This window comes from Monodon monoceros, unplaced genomic scaffold, assembly GCF_005190385.1.
Source record: "Monodon monoceros isolate NGI ecotype Baffin Bay Population unplaced genomic scaffold, NGI_Narwhal_1 Super_Scaffold_17, whole genome shotgun sequence".
NCBI classification, from domain to species: domain Eukaryota; kingdom Metazoa; phylum Chordata; class Mammalia; order Artiodactyla; family Monodontidae; genus Monodon; species Monodon monoceros.
The window spans coordinates 14515199-14540432 of NW_021703773.1; the positions used below are offsets into that span (position 1 = coordinate 14515199).

At 36.7% G+C, this 25234-nt stretch overlaps 1 protein-coding gene across 3 annotated transcripts in view; it reads right to left on the reverse strand.

Annotated features, from left to right (window-relative positions):
* DLC1 (DLC1 Rho GTPase activating protein) overlaps positions 1-25234 on the reverse strand; it is a 401847-nt gene that overhangs the window by 369961 nt on the left and 6652 nt on the right. For 2 of the 3 annotated variants that reach the window (XM_029226249.1, XM_029226251.1), the window contains exon 2: positions 19282-20427. In XM_029226249.1, the coding sequence (XP_029082082.1) occupies positions 19282-20304 (1023 nt within the window). In that variant the 5' untranslated portion in view covers positions 20305-20427. Of the gene's footprint in view, positions 1-19281; positions 20428-21083; positions 21097-25234 lie in introns of those variants that run through there. The other variant, XM_029226250.1, reaches the window with a different exon arrangement.

Below are 25234 nucleotides of genomic sequence, written 5' to 3' on the forward strand. Positions count from 1 at the left end.
ATTGTGATGTGGAAATGTATCCATTTAAAAGCAGTAAGCATTTATACTTTTTGAACTTTAAATAGAATGAATGAGAAATTATTTTAATATTACTTCAGCAACCTAATTGCTTTGCAAATCATTTACTGCTTTGTGAATGTCGGTTCTTCCATGGCTTTCTGTGAACATCCAGTTTTAAGAGCTTCATTTTTATGATGGTTTTAAAACATTATACCAGTTATCCACAGCTGAATCTCTGTCCAAGCAATTGGATTGAGGTTTCAAAATATTAGCAAAATTAAATACATAAGCAAATATAGTCTAATAATTTCAACAGAATTTTCTTATGCCTCGAAGAAGTTTAAATTTAGAGGAGACAAGGAATATTTTCATTTCTACATACACATCCATGCCACGGTTTTTTTTAGGATGGCTCGTTCATAAGTCAAATAAGTAATCTGTCACCTAAATGGGACACTTCAGAGTGAAAGTGGGAGCTAAGCAGGCAGGATGTGGGGACAACGACATAACCAGAGCAGCCGGACCAACCAGGATGAACAGTCACTGTGTTAACGGAGAATGTACCATGAGAGCTGCAGTTATAAATGTTTTTCCTTCAAGTTTTTTGAATTTCTTGAAGATAATGACAGTAACTTATTCATCTTTGGTTTTCTGGCAACTAATAAAAATGCTCAAATGTTATATGGTAAAAAATGCTAAATGAATAAATTAATGATTGAGTAAATTAACAAAATTATACGTTCATGCAATTATAATTTTATTGTGGAATACACGCCTTCGTGTATGTGAAATCAAAGAGTAAAACATCAGAGTCAAGGACATGAGAAGACAGCATAGTGACTATTTCTTTTCCCCTTCTTCCATAGTAAGGGAAGCTGTGTTTTTCTCCTACATCAACCTTACTGAAATTGGAGACAGTTCTGTAGTCAGTTGTGGATGGGGGAGTACAGATACAGACTCATTCGTTTGTGCACCAGCCCATCTATCCATCTATCCATACATTCACTAGACAACTTCCTGTTTTTCACTATCCCACATTGGTCACTGAGGCTACACCGGGGAAACACATATTCTCTGCCCTCAGTGAGCATATATGTACCACCAAATGAGGGCATTTGTTAGGTTCGTCTGCAAACAAGATGAAAAAAAAAAATTAACCTTCATTCATTTTACTTCTTTCCTCATTGAGGACATTTTCAGGATGGAGGAAGGAAGATAATAGCTTTGGGAACTTAAAGAAAGTGGAATGAGTGTGGAACATTTAAGTGGTAAATGCTGGAGTGAGGCAAGTAAGTGTATAGAGTAACTGCTAAGAGACTCTAAGAGCCCATGGTGGCCAAAGAGCATGGATCTGTAGTGTTTCTATAGGACTCATTAGAGTAGTGAGAATAGGCTTAACCTTTTAACAAGGACTAAATACAGAGGACTTTAAAATACAAGCTGGGGGATATGATCTTTTCTGATAAAAACCAAGATTGGATTAGGTTTGTTTGTTTTAATGAAGGGAAATCACCTGGTGATGATGTTTTCTTAGGAAGGTTAAATCTGATTTTACTATGTAGAATGTGCTAGAATAAGAGAAAAAAATGGATCCAGGGAGATAGCAAGGAATTTATTATAGTACCTTTTCATGCTGATATGCATGTGGATAAGGTAGACCCACGAGAAGTGGTCACACATAAGTGATAAATTCCTACAAGAATCACAGAGAGATCAAACCGGCCACCTATTCTAACCAATTTTCCTTCGCCACACTAGGAAAGGCTAACCAAAATCACTGTATCTTTAAGAAAAATCAGTAGCAGGGAAACAGACCACTGCACAAAAGGAAATAATTCAGGAAATACCAACAACACATTAAAAACCTCAAAACCTCACATGAAATTGTTTCCATAATTGGTATTCTCAGAGAGATTTGAGAGAATGTCACATCTATAAAACATGAACATGTTACCAGCAAAGAGAACATGTTACAGTTCAAGAATATCACTCCTAGAGCGGCCTCCTCTCCTGTATCAATGATGTTTCCTCTACTGGGTCATTTCTATCAGCTTCCAAATATGATGTCCAAATATCTCCCATTAAAATTAAAAAAAAATCTCTCTTGACACTACATCCTCCTCTTTCTTCATGTTCTTTTACAGCAAATATTGAATCATTACTTAATAGTTGGCTTTGCTCACTTTCTTCAATTACCGTCCTCCCTTTTGCTCTCAACCTCACTGAAAGCAAGCATCTGTTCCTACCCAGACTGCTACAAACAAGCTGGCCAATGGACTTTATGTTGTTTAATGCCAAATTTCTCCTTGATCAACCCATAGCATTTTAAAAGTTTGATTTCCCTCTTCTTTTAGAGTCAGCTTCTTTGCATGGCTTCTAGGCTCCTACTCTTCGATTCTTTTCCTTCATTTGTTCAGCTCACTCCTTAGTTGGTTTATTTTATGCTTCCTTACACTAGAAACTAAGTCCTTGTGAGAGAAGATATTATTTTGTATCCCTCACATCCAGAAGAGTGCTTTGTACATAGTAAGTGCTCAATAACTGTTTATTGACTAGGTGATTGAGTTAAAACAGGAAAAGAGCTATGTAAGTTAAAAATATAACCTAAACAATAAATAGTTTAATGGATAGTGAATAATAAAATGGATACATCTGAAGACCAAGCTGCGGATCTGGTAAATAAAGCAAAAAATACAAATAAATGTCAAATAAGATATGGAAGTTAAGAGACTTAGATACAGGTTATTCAAAAACATCTAATAGGAATTCTGGGCAGAAACAACAGAAACAATGGGAGATTACATCCTGATAAATTTTTATATCTTCAAGGATAAAGAAGATATCTTTAAAACATTCAGAGACTTGAAAGCAAAAACAAAAAACAAGTTAACACTGTGACGTAGATCTTCACAGTTTAAATACAGGGTCACAGGAAAGTTGAGGAATGCCATCAAATAAGCCTAGAATTCTAAACCTGTTTACTCATTAAAATGTGGGCAAAATAATGATTCTTATGGATGTAAAAGAACTTAAAAAATATGTACCCCATGTGATGAAGTTTTTCAAAGAGATATGTCAACCATAAAGTAAATAAGAAAAATAAAGAACATAGATACAAGACAGTTGTGTGACACAGAAAATGGAAACAAAGTAGGAGAAATTTAAAAGAAAATCTATTAGACCTTGGTGTCTGAGTGATCCCCCTTTTATAATATAGGTTATATCTGCTTCTCTGTGGGTCCAATTTCACTGTTTTTTTCTTGAGTGACTATTTACATATAATAAAGCCTTTTATGGATTTTGAATTTTTATAATTAAGCTATAGATGAAGCATGGAACAATTAATTACAGTCACAAGAGAGAACATATATGTTAAAGTCTGGAAACTCTAGAAATAATATTATTAACAAAAATTAAAAGACAGAGTAGGGGAGAACAGACAGACCAATGGATATGCACTAATTTTCTAAACTTTTGAAATGGTAATACAATAAGTATTATTTAAAATGGATAAATCAACAAATAGAGGAAATAAGCATTTTATTTAGCAGGCATATTCATGAAGGCAGATACTAGAACATAAATACATAAATAATGAAATAAAAATGATATAAATAAATAATAAAACTCAGTAGGTGCCGGGGAGAAGCTTTGAGCTAGTATGAAAATGCTAAATTCTATTGAAATGTATGTTTTTGGTGATAGAAAATGTGTCAGCCCACAGTTCTAGTCCATTACATCAACAGTCCTTGGCATAACATCAGCAGTTGTTATAGGGTGGACGGTGGCTCCCTTCACCCTACAAATTCATATGCTGAAAATCTATGAAGTTATACTGGAGGAGGGTGAGCCTCCACTCCAATACAAGTATCCTTATAAAAAGAGGAAATATGGACACACACACACACACACACACACACACACAGCACCATTAGAACATAAAGGCAGAGATCAGGTGTTTATACAAATCAAGCAGCACTAAAGATGACCAGCAAACCACCAGAAGCTAGGAGAGAGGCATGCAACAGACTCTCCATAGCAGTCACCTGAAGGAACTAACTCTGCAGACACCTTGAGCTCAGACTTCTAGTCTTCAGAACCGTGACAATAAATTTCTGTTGTTTAAGCGCATAGTTTAAGGTCCTTTGTTATAATGGCAAAAGAATATTTGTTAAATATACAAATAAAATACCTCATCTTTCACAAATGGACATCATAAACTCTGTGTAATGTCATTAATTAATAACTATAACTAAAAGTTTGTATTTATAGTCATATAGGTAATGAACCAGAATTGGAAACAGCTAATGATTGTAGTCTTTGAAAAAATGAGACTAAATCAGGAAATTTAATTTTTCATTTTATACTTTATTTTGGCCATGTATCACTTACATAATAAAAGGATAGTTGATTAATAAACCAATGTTATCTTACTGAAAGCATCCTTTTTGTGAGTTAAACAGTGAGGCAGTTTAAATCTTGGAATTAATTCAGGAATTTTGACTTCATATAATTACTTGTGGAAAGCATGCTATTTCTCAAACAAAATTAGGTATATTTTATGTAGAAAAGTCCTCTTATTATTCACTATAGTTTACAGTTATTTTTAATTACAATTTCCTAAGAGCTATCAGGTAGTATTAAAGATAAGGAAATATAGTGTGAGGTGATTAAGTGATTTAATTGGAACAAGAAGACAGTGAAAAGAGCAGTTTTAACTATTACTGTGCGCTAAGATAATGCTTGAAATACTGTGCTCGTCTCCACTCAATCACTCATTCTACAGAAGTCTAATAACTGCACACTATTTTAGACAGGCATATGCTAGGCGTGATGAGAGAATAATGAATAAATTGTGAGTATCCTAGTCTCTGCCTTCGAGGAATTTAGTTTGAAGCGTACATATGTGTTCTGGTTTCCTGAGGATGCTGTAACAAATTACCAAAAACTCAGTGCCTTAAAACTACAGAAATTTTTTCTCCCGTAGTTCCTGGGGCCAGCAGTCAAAGTGTGTTGGCAGAGCCATGCTCTTTCAGAAGGCTCTAGGGGGAGGGTCCTTCCTTGCCTTTTCAAGCTTCTGGTGGCTCCAGGTGTTCCTTGCCTGTTGGCCTGCATCACTCCAATCTCTGCCTCCATCTCCAAATGGCTTCTCCTCTGGGTCTGTGTCTCCTCTTCTGTCTCTTATAAAGACACAGGGCATTGGATTTTGGGTTCATCCAGATAATCCAGGATGATCTTATCTTGAGATCCTTAACTTGATCACATCCGCAAAGACCATTTTTCCAAATAAGTTCACATTCACAGGTTCCAGGGTGTAGGACACACACATGCCTTCTGGGGGCCACAACTCAACTAACACAGTATGAAGAAGGGAATAGATAATAGATAACGCAGCGAGGTAAGCATGATGGAAGGGTACATGGGGGTTACAGTATAAAGAGAACACCTGGAAGGAGGTCCCAGTTCAGTCTGAGGGGTTCAGGGAAGACTATTTGGGTGAAGTGACATGTAAGATAAAATCTGAAGAATGGTAAGGACAGGAAGGTGGGCTGGGGAGAACTTTCTGGGTGAGAGAGAGAGAGAGAGTACGGTGAGCTTAGGTAACTAGGAGAAGTTGAATGTGGCTATAAAATATAAGGTGAGCAGAAGCACAGCAGAATGAGACTATGTAGGCAAACAGGGCCCAGAGTGTGATTGTCCTTGAAAAACCTCGTCTAGCGTATTGGAATTTTAAAGCTATGAGCAGGAGTGTGACAGAACTGCATTGTATACGGATAATTTGAACTGCAGTAGAGATAATGGACTGATAGAGATTAGAACTGGAGACAAACCAGTTAGGATGATGTAGCAGTAATTTGAGCAAGAGACTGTGGGAAGATTAAGAGGAACGGCATGAGAAATATTGAGGATGTAGAATTATCATTTCCATAACAACTACTCATTACAGCTAAACTCACTGGTGCTTGTGTGCCCAAAGTAAAGATGGATTCCAAATCTCTAAATTTTCACCTGAACTTTCTAGAACTATGATTAGTCCACAGGAATATAGGCATGGAACAACATGCATCTAACAGCAGTTTTTCATAAACATTTTGCATTTCTGAAACATGTCTTTGATGCATGGATCAATTTCCAGTAATTCTTAGAGCTTTATTCGCATTGCTTCAAAGTAAATTTAAACTCCTTCCTAAGTGAAAGGATGGGACTGTACGTTTGAGTGGTGAGTACTGCTTGTGACTCACTCTTAACTGTCTGTACCTGTTTAACTGTTTTGGTTTCAAAAAGTTGCATGAGCAGAAGGTGAGGAATGCAGAAGGGTGTTCTCAAAGTGGCAATGGAATTCTGTGCCGCAAGAACCAAGGCAGCAGCAGGGGGTGAAGGTAAATATGTCACTTTGAACATAAGCAGTTCTGTCTGCTTCCTCTCACCTGGGTGCCCACTGACCACGACCGGGGCTTGTATAATAATTGACCTGCAGGAGAGAGATTCCCAGGCATCTAAAAGTGGCCAGCAACCTCGGGGCGGGGGGGGGGGGAAATATTTGCTAATAATTCTTCCAGAATCGAGTTTTATGGGTAAGTGGTTGAAATGGTAACACTAACTTCAAAACACTGTGCCATGTATAACTCCCATGGATTTGAAATGCAGAACAACATCAAACATCCCTAGACAAGGTTATGATTCACCTTAAGTGTGTTGGCTACACCTCTTTGGTATTTTAAGCATGACTTTGTACTGCTTTATACTCTCTTCCAGTAGCGGGGGTCCTGGCTTCCACTAACACACATCTACTATTTCCTCCTTAGGAGAGACTGACTTTTACTTTTTGTGCCACAAGCCCCCATATTGTGTAGGAAACTATGGTGTGGCCATTTTGGTTATTCACAATATTCTGTTTTGGTCTTTCAGCATAAACCATAGATTTGAAATGACTTCAATGTAGATTGATAACAAAGAGGAGCCTAAAAATGTTCCTTCCCCCTTAGAGCCTGTACTCTCCCAGTTCTCGTATACCGTCCCCACCCATCCTTCCCTGCTTCAAACAACTTTATGTGCACCAATTTTTGTTGTGATGATCGGCACAACAACCAGAGCGCCAGCTGAGCAGAGCACAGTCCTGTGATTTTAGAAGGGAATGCTGGGAGCACACACACTGAGCAGCAACTCGAGCGCATCACTCACTCACTCACTCACTTATGTATCAGTACATCTCCCGAGTAAACGCGGTCCCCTGAGAAATGAAAAGATTTATGTGAAAATTAGAAATTAAATTTCCTAATCAACTGGCTTCATGTAAGCAATACAACTATTGCCCATTCACTCTCTATCAAGAACATACATTTTCTCAGTGGTCAGGGTTGGAAATTCAGGATTACAGTAACTATAGGGTATTGCATGGGAAAAATGGATTTATTTCCATTGTAAGTTGCCCAGGACAGGCCAATGTACAACTTTGCACGTTTTTTGTTTCTAGTCTAGATAGAATTTTAAGCATAAAAATTTAGTGCTTTACATGATTACTAATATGTTTAAAAGAAAAATTTGCATGAAGATGATGCTGAAATGGCTGGCTAGCTTCTTTTCTCCTCTTGCCTCCTTAAGGATTGCTCACAGTATGGAAATTGTTTGAAATACTTTTCAGCTTGTTTAAAATTTATCATGCCTCAACCCAAACACAGTGGACATCTGAGAGAAAGCACTTTGTAACTTCTAAGTGGAGAGAGATAATATTTATGATAAAAGTCTAGGTTGATCAAGGGAAAGAGTACAGAATAATTGAATTAAATGAAAATTCATGCCTCAGGAAAGAGCCATTTTTAATTATAAAACTAGAAAGCAAGAGAAGCTGAGAAAAACTTCACTTTAGACTCTATTTTCAGCTTCTAAAAATTTATTTTATATTTTTGTCAGCATATACCTGAAATGGTAGTTAAATTCTCAAAGATGTGTTGTTTTTTTTCCTGCACACAAAGTGGACGAATGTCTGAAATAGGAGGATAAAACATTTCCTTTCATCGTTCAAAAAAACCTTAATATTAGGTTTGTGTTACATTTCGACGTTGGCCAATTCTTTCTGATTACTTTTAAATTATAGCTTTTCCATGATAATATGCAAGTCAGCATCTTCCCCGTGGGGCAGCAACTTTGCATTGGTAACAGGACATACCACTATTAACACTCTAAATTACAGCTCCTTGGCCTTGTCAAGACACACACATTATTCCAGTTTAAGTGAAATGCAAGAATGTTTTAAGTCTCTTCCTGCTGGAACATTCCATAAACCTATGAAAAGCAAATTCTCCATCTCTCATCCCTTTTCTGTCCGTAGGATGCTGCCTACAACAGACTAGTCGACTGAGCAACATCTTGCTTGTTGGGTAAATGAACACATGACAGGACATTCAACATCATGTGACCATCTCACAGCAAAATGGAGACAAAATGCAAGGGAGTTTATTGAGGGATGGATTGAAAATTAAAGTCCCATGTACGCAATGGCAAATACACACTGTAAGAAATTCCTCTGCACCAAGAATTCAGCTGTTTGTTTCTTAATGTAGGCTCTAGTCGGCTGTGTTGGCTCAAACTCCATTTCCCTGTGCGTTTGAGGGGTGAGGATGTGAGAAAATGGTCCACAGGCCTCAAAGGTGATATTAACCACAGAGGCGGAGCCTGCTTCTGGTTTCCTTTGCACTCATGGGAGCAGAGCACCATCAGCTGACTTACTAACCTCCCTGCAATACAGACCGCTTAGTTCCTGTGTGATTTGTCCTCTATTCCAAGTCTCAGTAGAGACTGTACTTACTGCAGGCAGCCAGATATCGCATCTCAGATTGTGCTTAATTTATATGCATATACGTGTATTCTTTATTAATTCTGTATATTTATAGAATATTTTTGTTAAGTGAACTTATTTTATCCTTAGATTTCCTGCTATAGGTTTGGGCTTTATATATTTCCTCATTCTCTTAAGAAAAAGGTTAAGTCATTCAGAAGCTCATAAATGCATTTTGTAGTATACATAGACATTTAATCTAAATAATATTTAAATTATAATGTCAGAAACGAAGGCTGTCACCCAGCACACTGAACGTGAGCACTAGTCTTTTTCACTCAGAGTCTGTCGTGTAACAACACTGTGAGCCACATCGTGGTTGAATGCTGTCCTCTGAGCTTGTCATCCATCAGAGAATTCCCATTACTCATAGAACCTATGGGCTCATGTTATTAAAGAACTGCTTGATTTATACTCAAGTAAAATGAAAATGGAAGCTTTACCTTTTATGAGATATTTATAAAGCACATTTCTCATCTGTTACATTTTGACTGAATCAACTTGGGGTACCTCTTTGAAGCACTCTAAAGAAAATTTCCAATTTCCAAAGGCCAGTATGTGAGTGGAATACAAAACATCACAACTGCAATTTAATTTTTAGCAAAAAATGAATTATCCTCTTTTACTTTTCATGATTTTAGGCAGTTATGTTTTTAAATAACTTTGTGACAGTCGTCCTTAATTATAAAAAAATTAATAGCATTCCCTACATGGTCCTTACATATCTATGAGGGTGTGAAAGTTAGTGGGAATCACTCTCTCTTCTCATCATTAATTTATAGTCAAACCATTTTGTTGATGCTTTAGTCATCAAGCAAATTTCCGTAATTCATTTCAATTTTCTGCTAACTAATCAAACACTAGCTGGGGAGCAAATGAACATGGCTAGCATTTTTTTCGGAACCCATTAGTATATTGAAACCTAGATTATGTATTTATTTATTTAAGATAAAGTGAGCCCAGAAATTACTTAGCTAAAATCTAAGTTTGAAAACAGAAAGCTGTTTTGCCAAAGCTAAAGTCTGGCATATGAAGTACCGTCCATCCTCTTTTGATTTTCATATCACCATGAAATATTCTGTAAAAAGAAGACCTTAGCATTTAAAAGTGTCTGTTTACAAAATGGCCTTTTGGAAGTATTTGCTTATTTCACTTATTCCCTAAGATTTAAGTCTGTGTATTTAAAAACAAAATTGTATTTCCCAAGAACAGTTAAAGTAAGCACAGAGAGATCCCTCTCTCTCATTCTCACAAATGCAAAGTCATTTCATCCTTCAGAGCTCAGCTCCGGCACCCCTTGGTGAAGCCTTCCCTGACCTCATCTGGATGGGGTCCCTACCCTAGCTTTTAAAGCTCTAGCTCCACAGATCTTAATACTTTCTACCTTGGATTAGGTTGAGCCAGGATGTTTCTGTACTTGTGGTTCAAAACCTAATATTACATTAGGTTCTAATAGTAATAGCTGTTAAAGTTAGTTTAACTGATTATTTTGTTATCTGTTATTTTGGTTACATTGCCCCTACTAATGTGTAAGCTCCTTCAGGTAAGGATGCATATATGATTCTTATTCAAATTCTGCACCATACATGGCAAAGTGCATGGGGGGAACAGAAGGTACTTAATATTTATTTAGTTAATGAATGCATATTCCAGACTCCATTCTATAATGATAATTAGATAGCAAAGATGTACATGTGGGTTGACTTACTTTCTAAATTGTCTCTCAAATGTTCTCAGTCTTTTTCCACAATTATTCCCAGACAGTTCAGCTTATTCTTAGATCTGTAACTAGAGCAATTTAGTAAAAGAAACAAACAAACAGAAAACAACAACTCCTACTACTAATAGCTGAAGTCACATGGTGTTTACTATGTGTCAGGCACTGTTCTAACTACTTTATACTTATGAACTTATTTAATCTTCCCAAGAACAAAACGAAGCATCCCATTATACAAGTGAAAAAACCAAGGCACAGAGACAGTAAGTAATCTACGTGATTACAAAGCTGTGAGTGAGGGAAGCAGTTTGCTTTTAGAGTCCATTGGCTTAATTACTTCGTTCTATGTATAGCACCACAGTGTAGAAGCTGTGGAGATTTACCATGGGCTGTGAAGCGTTGGAGGAATCTCCAGCTAAAGTAGCTACTATACCCTGGTTGACTATATATACTGTGACTATAGATTCCACTAGCACTTAACCTATTCCCAGATCTAATTCTGCAATTCTTCAGTTATTTATCTGTCAAATCTTCACCTCAAATTTTGGTTAAGTAATGGATTGTTCTAGTGGTTGTGTTATGTAGCGCTGAACAATATTTTCCATCTCATTTAATAACCCTAACGACCTTGTGATATAGGGACTGTTGTCTCCATTTTTCAGGGACATATAAAGTGCCCACAAATTAAATAACACCCCTCAATTTAGATGATACTCCTCATCACAGCTTAATTTCTTGGTTAGAAAATTAAGCTCAGACCAAAGCTATTCATTTCCTAGACTAAATAATGATGCTATTTCAACTTAAAAAAAAAAACCCTCTGGGTTAGCTTTCAATGTATATGAAAAACAGTATGTCCTTTTGAAGTTTTACTGGCTCAAAAAATAGAACCCAAAATGGAAGAGCTTCATTAATCACTAGTTTTATTCCTATGCCAACGTAGAAATAGAACTGAAAAAAGAATAAAAGTGGACTTTCCTATTTGCTTGTATTTCCTTTGAAAATTGTGAGGTTATCTCTAAAGTACCACTATAATTTTCTTGACAGAAAATTATTTGTGGAATAGAGATCTTGTTGGCAGCAGGGATAAGTACTTTATTTCTAAGAACACGAGCCAGAAAATGAACAGATTCCACTGGCACCATTGTGCTTAGTGCCCAGATAACAGAGGCAGGGCTCTGTGTTGTAGGTTTTGCTAGTTATCCCCACTTTTGTGGATACTGGCATTTCTTCGAGAGAGGCAGCCAAAACCTATGCTAGTTTTGTTGGTATTAAAAGATTAATTAGTTGGTCCTGGTTTATAGTAACAGAAATCCATCAGGAAGAAACTAAATCAGTTTCACTATTACGATAGACTCTAATGTGCAGTTGGCTCTGAAATACCCATTAATTATTTAAAATAACATCATAAAAGTGTATTAATTCTTGCTCCAACAAAAGCTGATGCTGGGTTAATGTGAACTTATTAATGATCTTGTTACTAATAATGTAAATTTGAAGTTTTGGTCCAAGTCACTTCTTGGATCAGAGGCCCATCACACATCATAACTACTTTTTTTTCAAAAATATCTGGAACAAGAAACATTTCAAATCTAATTGTTTTCATTCACAGTATATTTTTCTGCCTTAAAGGCATCTAGCATCAAATCTCCCTACTTGATGTGGTTTTCACAACAGAAATTAAAAATAAATTTACTATTGTCTGGCACTCTCTGAACAGGAGCCCCTCTCTCTCCCTTATTCATTTGTCTTTTAATTTCTTACTCTGTTATTCCTGTCATCTCTCTTCTACTCCCAATGTCCTCACAATGACATTAACCAGAAAAACTAGAGATTTTCTAAACCAGTGGCCTCCCAACATTTTTGAATATGTACTTTTCAGGGAGGACATGTATGCTATTTACTTATAAATTATAACATATGCTTTCATTTAATATATCATATGTCTTATAAAATATATACAAAGTGAAAGGATAAATTACAAATAAATGTGAACGGATATTCTAATATTTTCCTCCTTACACTCACCCTTGCCCACTCCTTTCAGGAGACAACTGAGTAGTTTCTAAATAACGTTTACCACTCAGATTGCTATATAACTATTTAGTGACAATTAATTGTTTTGTGGCAAAGGGTAATAATCATCTCAAATTTGAAGAGACCAGAGCCTAGAGATCAGAGACCCAGATTTTACATAATTCTTCCCTCCCTCTTGTCCCCTCATGCCCTGTTTTAGCATGGAAATAGCAGGGAGAACGGAGAGGAGGTTATGGATAACTGATCACTGATTTTGGTTGTATGACTTCATTTCTTCTGTATCCTTATGACTCGGGTTCTTGACTCCTGATATTGTCTTCTGAAAGTAAATCCTTTACCATGACATGGCTATTCATTCATTTAAACACTTATGAACAGGGTTCTAAGCTCTGAGATGGATGCTATAGACACAAAATTAAATTGCTACAGACATAAAACTCTCCCCAAATGAGCTGACATTTTCGTTAGCAACGGTGGGATCAGATGTATTTGCAGTAAACATTCTAATAGGAATAAGTCCTCTGTGGGTGAAGAGAATCAAGCAACTAACTTGGCTGAGGAAACTGGGGAAAGTCCCTCCAAGGTGAAGACATTTGAGGATCCTGAAATATGAGCTTATCCGGTCTTCACCTTCAGCCTGGTGGAGACACAGCCCACGAGGGCTGGCTCTAGTCGGCAGAGTTCCTCCTGTGAAATGGCAGGAAATATTATTTGTCTCCACCTGCTCTGTAATTGCGGGAGTCAAAATCATGTTACTTGTCTCCTTGTTAAACCTGTGCTGGTGATAACCATAACTGCATCATGTTGAGATAGGATCTGATTCTAGCCTCCTACAAATCCACTTTTTTGTCAAGGAATTGTGTCATTGCTTTTTCTTGCAATTGACCGGTGCTTCCCTTGGTACCCTACTTTAGCCCATCCTTCTCTCTCTCTGTCCCTCTCTGTCTCTCTCTCTTTCTTCCAGTTTTCCTTCTTCTCCCCGGCCCTACTCCTCCTGTGCCCTCACTCCCCTTCTCTCTCACCAATGCTTCCTGCCTCAGTGCTGGCCTTACTTGTTAGTCAAACAAAACCCTTATTTGGGGACTTCAGCAGTGTTTCAGGGATTATATGCTTCACAGTGTAAGGAACTCTACCATCTGGGTCATGGTGGTGTACCACGTCCACAGAACAGGACCTGGGATATTGAAGATGCTCAATATTAATTACTGATTAATTTTACCAGACAGTATATCTAGTGTTATCCTGTATCATATAATTAAATGTTTTTGCATTTCTGGTTGGATTTAGGGGAATTATGTTTGCAATGAGGCAAAATATTTGAGCCCCAAATACCTGCAGATATATTTTTGGCTTTCTAGTTGTTTATGAGCCAAAAACCTAGTTTAAATAGCATGAAAAAAATCTGATGGTTTTCTGTGGCTTAACACACAAAATGAGCTACTCACAAAGATGCCAGCTTTACCTGGGACACAAATCCAGTTAAAAATATGGCTGAGAAGACCTGATGTTATCCATCTACACATTGACTTTCCACCTGGTAACAACTTTTCTCTGCCAGCCCTAATGTTAGAACTAGGGAAAAAGGTTTAAAAACAATACAATCTGCTCAATAAGCCTGTGTCTTTAAAACCAGTGTGACCTTCATGTAAAATCATACTGTCATTATGAATCTATCTGCAGAGCTGTGTATACTTTACTCTGTTTCCCATCCCTTCCCTCTTTGTCAACTGATACTAGGCTTATTAACAAACTCTAATTCTTCCACTAGTCCTTGCTTTCATTCAATGTTGGGGCCACAGCTTAACCATCTTTTAGGTTTTTATTTCTTAGACAATTTTTCCCTTCCCTTTAATATTTTTCTAGCTGACCTCCTGTCTTGGTCCATTCCATCTTCTGCATAACTTACTATGTACTTTATGTCACCCATTGGTCAATGTTAGCTTTCTCATGCTACAAAGCCCCCATATAGGCATTCAGGACATAGAAAGGATCAGGAAGGTTATAGCAAGAAATGAGAAAGTCTTTTCAGGTATAGGTGTGCTTTTATCAAATACGTACATATTTTGAAGATAGGGTAAGGAGATAATATTTGATTTTTTTCAGTCATTGCTAATCAATGTATTACATTTATCCACAGATAAAGTACAGTATATACAGTATAATATTTTGGTCCTGAGCAATTTTTCCATAAGAAAGAGTATAGCATTTGATCCACATCACTTCCACACATAAGATAGTTTCCTAACATGGAAAGGTATTCTGCAGTGTGAAGTTAAAGCATCAAGTATTTATACAGATACCAATTGACACTCCTAGTAAGTATGTGTGGCTATCCTTAATTGCCACAGAGCACATACACAGCCTGTTTATTTCACTCACAACGTGCCACGATATACTGGAATATATTTATGTTAGGTGTTGTTCCTCAACATATTCATGTTATGAGTCATCCTTCGATAAATATTTTCTCTTTCTTCTTTGATAATAGAATTTTCAGCAGACACCTTGCCCAGGATGCAGACTCCATTTCTCAGCCCTTATTGCTAGGTGTCGCCATACAACTAAGTTCTAGCACATGAAATATGAGGGAAAAAAAAGAAGTGTACTCTTTCTGGGTCTTGCCTTTACCCAGGGGTGTGGCCATTCCTGCACCCTTTCCTCTTCTTACTGATTTGAATATGGATAAAGGCTCAGGGTGGCAGGGCAGTTGTATAAGAGGGTCTAAGGTATTGAAAACATAAGGCCTACATATTGTTAAAGAACTACCTATACCCAATTATATATGTGTGAGAGAAAGATGTTAGCCAAGCCACTTTTTTTTTTTTTTTTTTTTGCGGTACGCGGGCCTCTCACTGTTGTGGCCTCTCCCGTTGCGGAGCACAGGCTCCGGATGCGCAGGCTCAGCGGCCATGGCTCACAGGCCCAGCCGCTCCGCGGCATGTGGGATCTTCCCGGACCGGGGCACGAACCCGTGTCCCCTGCATCGGCAAGCGGACTCTCCACCACTGCGCCACCAGGGAAGCCCTTAAGCCACTTTTATGCTGGTTTTCTGTGACAGCAGTCAAATCAATAGCATAAATGATACAGTTTCATTGGCTGCTGGAATGTGAGGTTTTGTTCAAATGTGGAATTAGGTGTCTTTTCAAAGTTCAAATCATTTTTATACTATCTTTTGTGTTTATCTTGCTTGGTAATATGGAATATGCTTTATGAAAGCCAATAAAAATATTTTATATATTTATACAACTATTATGGCTATTCAAAAGTTTGGGAACTATTTAAATAGTCCCTAGGGAAGACTGAATTTTGGACTCTCTTTAATTAGTAAACCACCATCAAGAACAAATACACTAGTTCTTTAAAAAAAAGTCTAACCTCAAGTCTTTCCCTACATATTTTCCATCTTCACATCTCATTTGGTTTGAAGAGACCACTTCTTAGACTGTCTCCCTCCTCCGCATTTCTTTGGAATTTGTCTCTGAGGATTGCTCTTAACCAGCTGCCTTACCCCAAAGACCCACCCACGCCCTATAAGCGCTGGTCATATGCCACACGATCTTCCTGGCTCATTTACTGACGTCTGCTCATGATTTATTGGTTTCCCTTTGATTTCAGTGGCTCCAATTTAATGATCTATTTCATCATATTTAAGGAAATTATTAGCTTAAAGGTCAATATTTACACATACTACAAACGCAGTCATCTCCAATTGACACTCCTAATAAGTATGTGTGGCTATCCTTAATGGCCAGAAATATCATTGGAAAACAAGAAAAAATACGTCATGCTGAGCAACAAACGCCTGCCAATATTTATAGGTTTGAAGGAATGATAATTTGTATCTAAAGTACAATGATATCTCTAGAGTAGTAGTTCAGTGCATTCTGAGCATTACCCTTATAAACTCTGTTTTTGCTTTCTTTTTTCAAGTTTTAGAACCTGATTTTATCCTGAATCCCTCCCACAAAAAATTCATGTTCGTAAATTCTGTGAAGGATTTGGTTCACTCATATCAGATAATGAGCTGATTAAAGTTCCGTAACTAAAATTTTATTAGCTTATATTATATTTCACCTTTTCTAAGCTCTTAATCTCAAAGCTGTCACAGTGGTTGACAAATAGTTTAAAAGATACAACTAAGCCAACTCTTTTCAGAATCAGTCCCCTAACACTTTAGACATGAAAATGGGGTCCATGTGTCTCTCCAAAAGGCTTATCTGTTTTAAACTAGTTGCACTGGCATTAGAATTGGAGTAGTTGATTGAAACTTTTGTTGATATTTTGAAAAACTTCATATTTGTTTTCATTTCATAAGAGTAATAATAATCATAATAACTATATAGATAAAAGGTTATTTTGTGCCATGCAGAAAATGCTTCAAATAGTTTATATATCGAATATTATTTTGTTTTTGTACTTCTGTTCATTGTATGCATTTCACCCAGAATACTATCACCTTTTATAAAAATTATATAGGCTAAAAATTGAAAATCTCCTGCTTCTATCCTTTTACTTCCATTCTCTCAAAGTAATTGCTGTCAACAATTTTGTGCCTATTTATCTAGAATTTTGCATATTCTTATTTAGTCATCTAGAGAGGTTTATAACCCATCTATATTTCTATCTGTATCTGTATCCACACATTTCATCAGATAAGGTTGGGATGTGCTACAAATATTGGTCTGCCACTGTCTTTTTCTATGTATACTATATCATGAGCACCGTTCAGTTAGAGCACATGGATCTCACTCCATCTTTTTCATGGCCACATAGCATTCCAAACTATAGATTAAACAATCATTATACATCCTTTATTGATGGAAATTTGGATTGTGTCTTTTTTGTCAGTAACACATAATACAATGATGAACATCTCTGTACATGTATTTTTATGAATTTATTTTGTTTTTTCTTTTGGTAAAGTTCTAAAATGCTTAGTGCACAACTTGAAGGTATTCCAGCACTCATTCAACATCAGAGAGAACAAAAATTCCTACACATTTTGCTTCTAGAGGCTTCTCCCATAATCATACTTCCCCAGAGTAAATTCCAAACCTGAAACTTTGCATTTAATCTGTTTATTACAAAGCATCCCAAATGAGTTGTAGAGTCAAAACAAATACTCCACCAGACAATACCACAACACTTTAGAATGATGAAATGCTTAAAATAGAATATTTAAGTTAGAACTTGTAAATGAGATATAATTATGGCTCTTGAAATGCAACTATGCTATAGTGACATGTCCAAGAGCAAATTCTTTCCAGCATTCTTAGTATTGATATAAATGTCCAAGTGGTGAGCATATGTTTCTGGAATGTTTAATGTTTCTGTCGGCAGTTGGGCAGGGTCTGTCTTATTTTAGGGAAGCTATGTCATAGGTCAGTTAATACTTTCTTACGTCATTATTACATTCCCTCCAACAGATTCGATAGACTATATGGACATTTCTGAAAAAGCGACCTGAGCAGTCCAATCATGACAACATCATGCAGCATTAACTTTTTAATACAATTTATGTAAGGAAGGAAGAGCTCACCAGAAGCACAGAAAGCTCTGTTGGCATGTAGTTTGAGCACATTGATCTTTGCTGTAAAGTCTTTGACTTCACTTTAACTTATGACATGTTATTGATCTAGTTTGTTAGCAAAACTACAGTTTATGGAAACCAGATTTCTTCACCAAAAGAGAGTTGAAGATTTTTTTTTTCTCATTGTAGATAGCCCCAGTTGAACAGAACTAAGAACCTTAGTTTTGTCTGAGGAGAATAGGAATTATGGATTAGTATTATATCAAGAGAAGGGCAAGAATGTCGCACCAAAGTGTCCAACCTGCAGGGTTTTTTTGATGCCAATGGGCATGTTGGATTTACAGAAGAAATTTTACTTGTATTTACATCAGGATTATAGAGTACTACAATGTGGGAAGAATGCTGGGGGAAATCCTAAAGGTATGGCAAACTTTGGTCAAGAGTTCTCTAACTAAATCATGATCCATGTGGTTCCTTCCAATCCTTGTGTCTCTCACTTGGAAACTTCTTGGGGGATCATGGCATCTACAGGATTAGTCAAAGGTGCCTCAGCATAAAAATTTACTTCAGTTAGTCATCCTTTATGGTCAAGAGTTTAAAAAAAATGTTCATGTAGCTATGGATAGCAAATGTGCCAGGGTATCATTTAAAATAGCATTAGCATATTTTGGGGGAAGGGGTACTGTTGCCTTGGTATATGCAAAGGGCTCATTTAAAATACATGATTTATACCACTTTTATTATAATAAAATATACTTTTTAAAGGGAAGAGAAGCAAGCTGAAATAAACAATTTTAATTAAAAATTACCATGACATTCTTTCTAAAAATCAGAGATCACTCTTTAGATAGGCTTTGAACTATCTGGTGGCTATTTAATTCCAGCCAAAGAAAGTGAAACCAGTTCTGTCTTCAACACAATTCCAAGATAGAATGTTCATGAGCCATTATAAATATTATTAGTGAAGTGGATAGGTTATCCTGTTTTAATTTTTACATATTTTGATGATTTCTCCAAGAAGTTGCTCTTTGAGTCATACAGCTACACTACTGAGCAAAAGAAATGTCCACATATCTTTTTAACTTTAGCAAAATAATAAGTGACAGAAACAAGGATATTTACAGAATTCCAAAAGCCAGATAATAGGTGCATGTGTCTTACCTTTCTTTTACGAAGTCTGACTTGGTTATCTGTGGGTTCATGGGTGGCCAGAGTCTCCTTTATGTGTAAACACTGCATGCCATCTCCTGAGTTGACCTTTGGAAGACTTCTGTTTTGATATTCTGAGAAACCACTCTTCTCCAGGCCATTTTCAGCTGACATTCCACTAGGGCAGGAAGGAGGCTGCAGAAGGCAGCTTCCAGAATCTGTTTCTAATAATGGCAGTCCTCTGTCTGCACAAGGAATAGCCAGGAACTCATCTTGTACTGCACTGCAGGTGTTTCTTTCATGTTCATCTTTAGGGAAGTCGGGTTTCCTTCGATGCTGAGCAATTACAGCAGAATTAAGCAAGTGCTTTTCCGGCGCAATATCTTTCACATTCAAAGAGTCACACGCATTCATTTTGGATGCATCTTTTATTTCACTTAGGCTTATATCCTTACAAAGCTCCAGGCTTTTACTCACCATGTCAACAACTTTTCTGTCCCCCTTTTCCTCTACCAGCACTAACTCAGCTCCACCAGCCATTCCCCAGGAGTCATAAGAACCTTGGTTACTTTCCATGATGGGCAGCGTCTTTACTAAGGAGCCCGCTCCTTTGATGCTATGTTGGTCTGACGTTTTAGGCCCTTGAGTAGTTAAAATCTGTTTATCATCTGTAAGATATAGATCAGAATCAGTATCCTCGTCAGAAACATGCACTAGTGTTTCCGTGCTGGCCTCCAGAGAAACAAACTGATCTTCACCTTCATGGCTGTCATCTTCATCCATCTCCTTTGAAATGTGACCCATTGGCTTCCCAGGAATATCTCTCAGCTCTGAGCCACGACAGCAGTCTGGTAGTGAAACACACCTTTCTTTGCGGTCCACATTTAGAGTTGCATCTTTTTCCATACTTGCCTGCAAGCTGTCAGCTACTAGTCCATGATGACATGCTGTGTTACAATCATCAGAATTAAAAGGCTGTCCCATCCATTGGGTCACATGTTCTTCCCAGCTTCTCTTTCTGAGAGCTACAGACATGTCATCGTAGTTTAACAACAGATAGAGGGATACATTCCATATGAGACTAAAGGAGATGAAACGATGAAAGATTACTTCAAATTCACTGATTGAAGAAGAGAGTAAGTTTTGTCATTGCACCACCTATTAAAAAATTAAAGAAATATACATAGTTCAGGATATAGTTCTAAAGTCAAAATATATCTTGGAAAAGAGAGCACTTAAGCTGTGCTATGAAAGATTAAGAGATTGTATAAAGCTTCTGTTTAATAGCCTCAATAAGGTTATTTCTTTAAGAAGCAGCCTAATAGTAGAAGACAATTTCACATTCAATATTTCTGGTCAAAAATCATTAACAATACTTTTAAATGCAGCTGGATTGATTGATCTATTAACGAATAAAGATATACATATTGAATATTTAAAATTCCATTAGGAAAATATTTAGATTGCTATACTAATAAAATTCACTGGAAGAAACTAGTTGCTCTAGCTTAGATGCTTTCCTGATTTACTTTTGTGGACACAAATCGTTACAGAAATCTATTGGCTGTTTGGTTTGAATTGCACTGAAGGCCACCAGGGAACTGTTCATGCAAAACTTGAGCTATAGAGACAGCATGTGTAATGTATTAGTGTGTGAAAGAGCTAATACAGATCCCAAACTACCAGAATGCATTTACTCCAGGGAGTGACTAAGAAACATGGAGTAATCCAGTTTAGCTCATATTAACACATAATTCATGCATAAGAAAGCGTAACACACACCACTTAAAATGTCTTAGGATAAATACATTTACATGCATCTTATTGCTGCCACGACCCGCTAGCAAACTAGTACTGTTGAAGCTCACCGAAATTAAATATCTTGCCCAAGGTCATACATCTAGGAGGTAAGCCTGGATTCAAAGTAGGCCCCGGTTCTAAGACACAGGCTTAGAGAGCCAACAAACTTCATCCATGGAATGCGATTCTACTGCTACCTCTTCTCTCCACACATCTTTAGTAGACATAAAGTCTAAACTCTTCAGGCAGGAATTCGGGTGACCCAAAAAGAAGATGTGAGCATGATAAGACAACTGAAATAATTCTTCAGAAATTTCAGTCTCATTCTCTTTGGCTTCTAAGGAGTTTAGTTTGTATACTTCTGTTAGCATTTGGCCATAAAATTTTAAGTAAACAAGAAAACCAGACATAAGATAAGGTCAGAATATAAACACATTCCAGGTATCCATCCTTTTTGCCTTAAATTATTCAAAGCCTTAGTTAAAGGCAACAAATTATACCAATGTAAACTCAGCCTTATAAAAATGACTAGTCCAAATGTTGTCCCATAATGAAACCTAATGACTGGACTGTAAAAGAAAAATCTTATTCAAGGACAGACACTTCCAGTTTTTACACCACACAAGAACTGTCAGCACATGACATGGATTGGCTTATTGATTTCAATCATAAACAAGATTAACTGAAGTGCTGGGTTTGGGTCACTTCAGTCTATTGAAAAGGACTCTGACTCCCCACCAAAAATCGCAAGCTATTCTGACTAAGCACATGCCAGAAAGGTAAATATTCCCATCTTGTAAAGACCAGGAATGTACTAGAATTTTGGTATGCCAGACTGACCAAATATCATTCTGGATACTATTCCGTTTCTTTAAGGGTCTGTGAGTATCTTTGAAAATGGTCAGCATTCACATTTTCTATGTTGGCATTCATAAGAAAATATAAAGTCCCTGAATTCCGTGCATAAGTCATTATAGTGTGGGAGGCTACGGAAAAGTGGAAAAAACGCATAGATGCAGGCCAGAAAATTTCTGCTTTCATGGGCAAATTTGGGTTGTAATAGGGCGGTTCTGTTTTAGATGCTTTCTTTTCTTTATTTTTATCCAGTGTAGAAAGAGCAGGCTAACTTAAGAAATGCCAAGTGGTATTAGTGTCATTCCTAAGCCACATTTACATTTAAGTTGAGACAATTCTGGTTTTCTTTCTCTGATGAAGAAGGAGAAAGAGTTTTATTAACCCCTTGGGGAACAGATTACATAAAATTTTTGCCTTTAAGTCCTGACCATAATATTAATTAGCTTACTGCACTCAACCTTGGCAAGTAGGTAAGTATTTTTATAACATCAAAGGAAGACAGTTCAACAAGTTCTGAGACAATCTAGCTGCAAAGAGAGATTATAAATTAGATAGATTTGACACAACATTAACTCCTTCTGTCCTAATTTCTAATCTACGTTCTTTGGACATTTCCAGATCATTCCTGTGAATTTATAGTGTCTTTATTTTGAAGACATAAAATTTCTTAACTCTTATTATGACCATCATCACTACAGTTTGAATGTTCATTCCATATCCTGTGGTCTGATAGATTGTTTTAAAAACTTAATCTCAACAAGCTTTCTTATTCATATTTCCTATTTTAATTCTGATTTGTAAGATTTATAGTTAAAACCTGCCTTCAGGATCTAAAGGCTGAACACAGTATTAATTAAAATATATTGTCCATCACATCGGAGTATATCGGCCCCATTTTCTAAGTCATCTGAATTGACTAGAATCTGTCCTGTAAGATTTAGAAGTCTTTGTAAAAGACCTCACTTTCCCTTTGAGCCTTCTCACCATTTCTAATTACCGGCTACTTATTTTGCAAACTTCTACTACTTTTTCTTGTAATCACTTTTACGCAGTTTCATTCAGAATGAGCTCAGCTGCTGAGGATTTGGATGAAGGCTCTGGAAAAGTGTAAGTCATTCCAGGGTGTTGATTTTATGAAGTGAATTTCCATGGGGATTTTTCACTTCTTAAATGCATGTGTTCAAACACCACTGTATTACTATTACAAGAAACTCTGTGTACCTCTAATTATGTAATGATTCTGGAAAATATTTGTGAAGTGCCCACATTTGCTTTTTGTGATATTAGTGCATAGGCTGTTTAGACACAGAGTGATTTAAAATTTATTGTTTGGGTTAATTTCATAACACCACTCTTTAACATAAGCATACAGTGGCATGCAGTGTATATTTTAAAATTAATCAACATTGAATGTTACTGTACTAGAAAGCAATTGAAGATATTCTAGTTTGAGAATCCCTGACCTATGTCTGACATCAAATGATCATGCTCTCTTTTGCACTTGCTCCTGAAATAAGCACATACCTTGTATTTTGACCTGGCAAGTGTCCCTAGGAAAGAAGAGCCTGATGGGAATCACTACTGCCAATACTATAGCCTGGGAAAACACGGTGCAAATGAAGTACTTGTGGCTGAAATCAAGTGGGCAGTACCTTAGAACTGAGAGCAACATTGCCTGATCATAATCATTTATTCAACAAGTGTTTATTTAGTGCCGAATGGGCTGCAGACAGTCTACTAAACATTGGGAATATAAGCCTAAGTATATATTATCTTGTTTTATCCTTTCAGAAAACAGATGACATATATAGGTATATGTATACATACACATAGGTATATGTATACATACACATATACACATAGGTATATGTATACATATATGTATACATACACATATACAAATAAATACACACACACACACACACATGCACATGATTGACTCCTGGGTTGTTTTTAAACACCTTCACACAGCTGCTGCATATTTAATAGAAGGCATAATAGTATTGCCAGTTTCTCTGTATTTTCCTACTTTCTCCTTAGATGGCTGGAGTTACTTCTTGTTTCCCATCAGGTCTTTCTTCTTAATTACCCATCCCATGTTAAATTTCTCCTACTACTCTCTTCTCCTACTCTTCTCTCTTCTCCTACTACTGCTTTAATGCATATCTATACGTAATAGCTACCACATAGCGTGTACTCAGTCACTGGGAGAAAGAAGAGAAGACATGAGGGAAATAATCTCCTTTTAATTAAAGGTAGGTTAAATTCTCTAACATGCACTCTTGCAAGAATAGAGAATGCATCTGAACCAAGAAGGGAGCATTTCTACAATGGCCCACATTGTTGCTAATATAAGGGTCAAGTTGGTGAGGTGGAGAGATGGGGAATCTGGACATCCTAGAGGGATGTGACATCTTAGTGTATCTTGGCCTACGCTCAGGGAGTCACCTTTGCATGTAATAAGTGCCACCCAAACACTTATTGAATTAGACGATTACAGCAGAATCAACATATAAACAGACATGATCACAGCCTACTGTAGTTCTTCAAATGTGTGCTCACTGATGGCCAAGTAAATCTTCCTGACAGTGAGCATTTGCGGAGGTCAAAATGAAATTCATTTTCTTGATGGAGCTGTCAAAGAACAAATTATCTAGCAAACTAAATTGTGGAACATTTGGGCACCTTCCACTGCCCCCAACTCAATGATAACACGAGAGGAATGCTTTTCAACGCAAAACTGTCAAATATTCAAGAGGCTTAGGATCAGCGAGAACGCCTAGCACAGATATGATTATTCTTAATCCCTTTATGTAAATGAATGAACAAATAGCAAAAAAAACCCCAAAAAACAAAAAAGATAACACATTCAAAGAAAGCATTTCTAAGAGTCTAATCAGGGTAGCCAACTTTTAGTAAAAGACAAGTAGTGCTTTTTCTTTAAAATATTCATGCTAACTAATTGAAATTAGACAGGGCTAGAATTAGGCTTAGGAGAGAGAAACCTTTAATAACGATGCAAAAACCTATCTCTGTATGACTACAGGCAGATTTCCTTTCTTTAGTGGCAATCTTTGTCTTAATCCTTCACAAAATCATTATCTATCTACTTTTACATACTTTGTCAAATGTTGGAATTTACTCATTATGCCTCATTAGCTGTCTGTGGAAAAAACAAACTCCTGTTAAAATTCTTTACTGGTAAATTACTTAACGAAGCTTAAAATATTATATATGAAAAAGCTTCCATGTCTTTAGGTTGTCTGGAAATCATCAAAAGTCTTAGTAAATTACAGAATAAACCATCTAT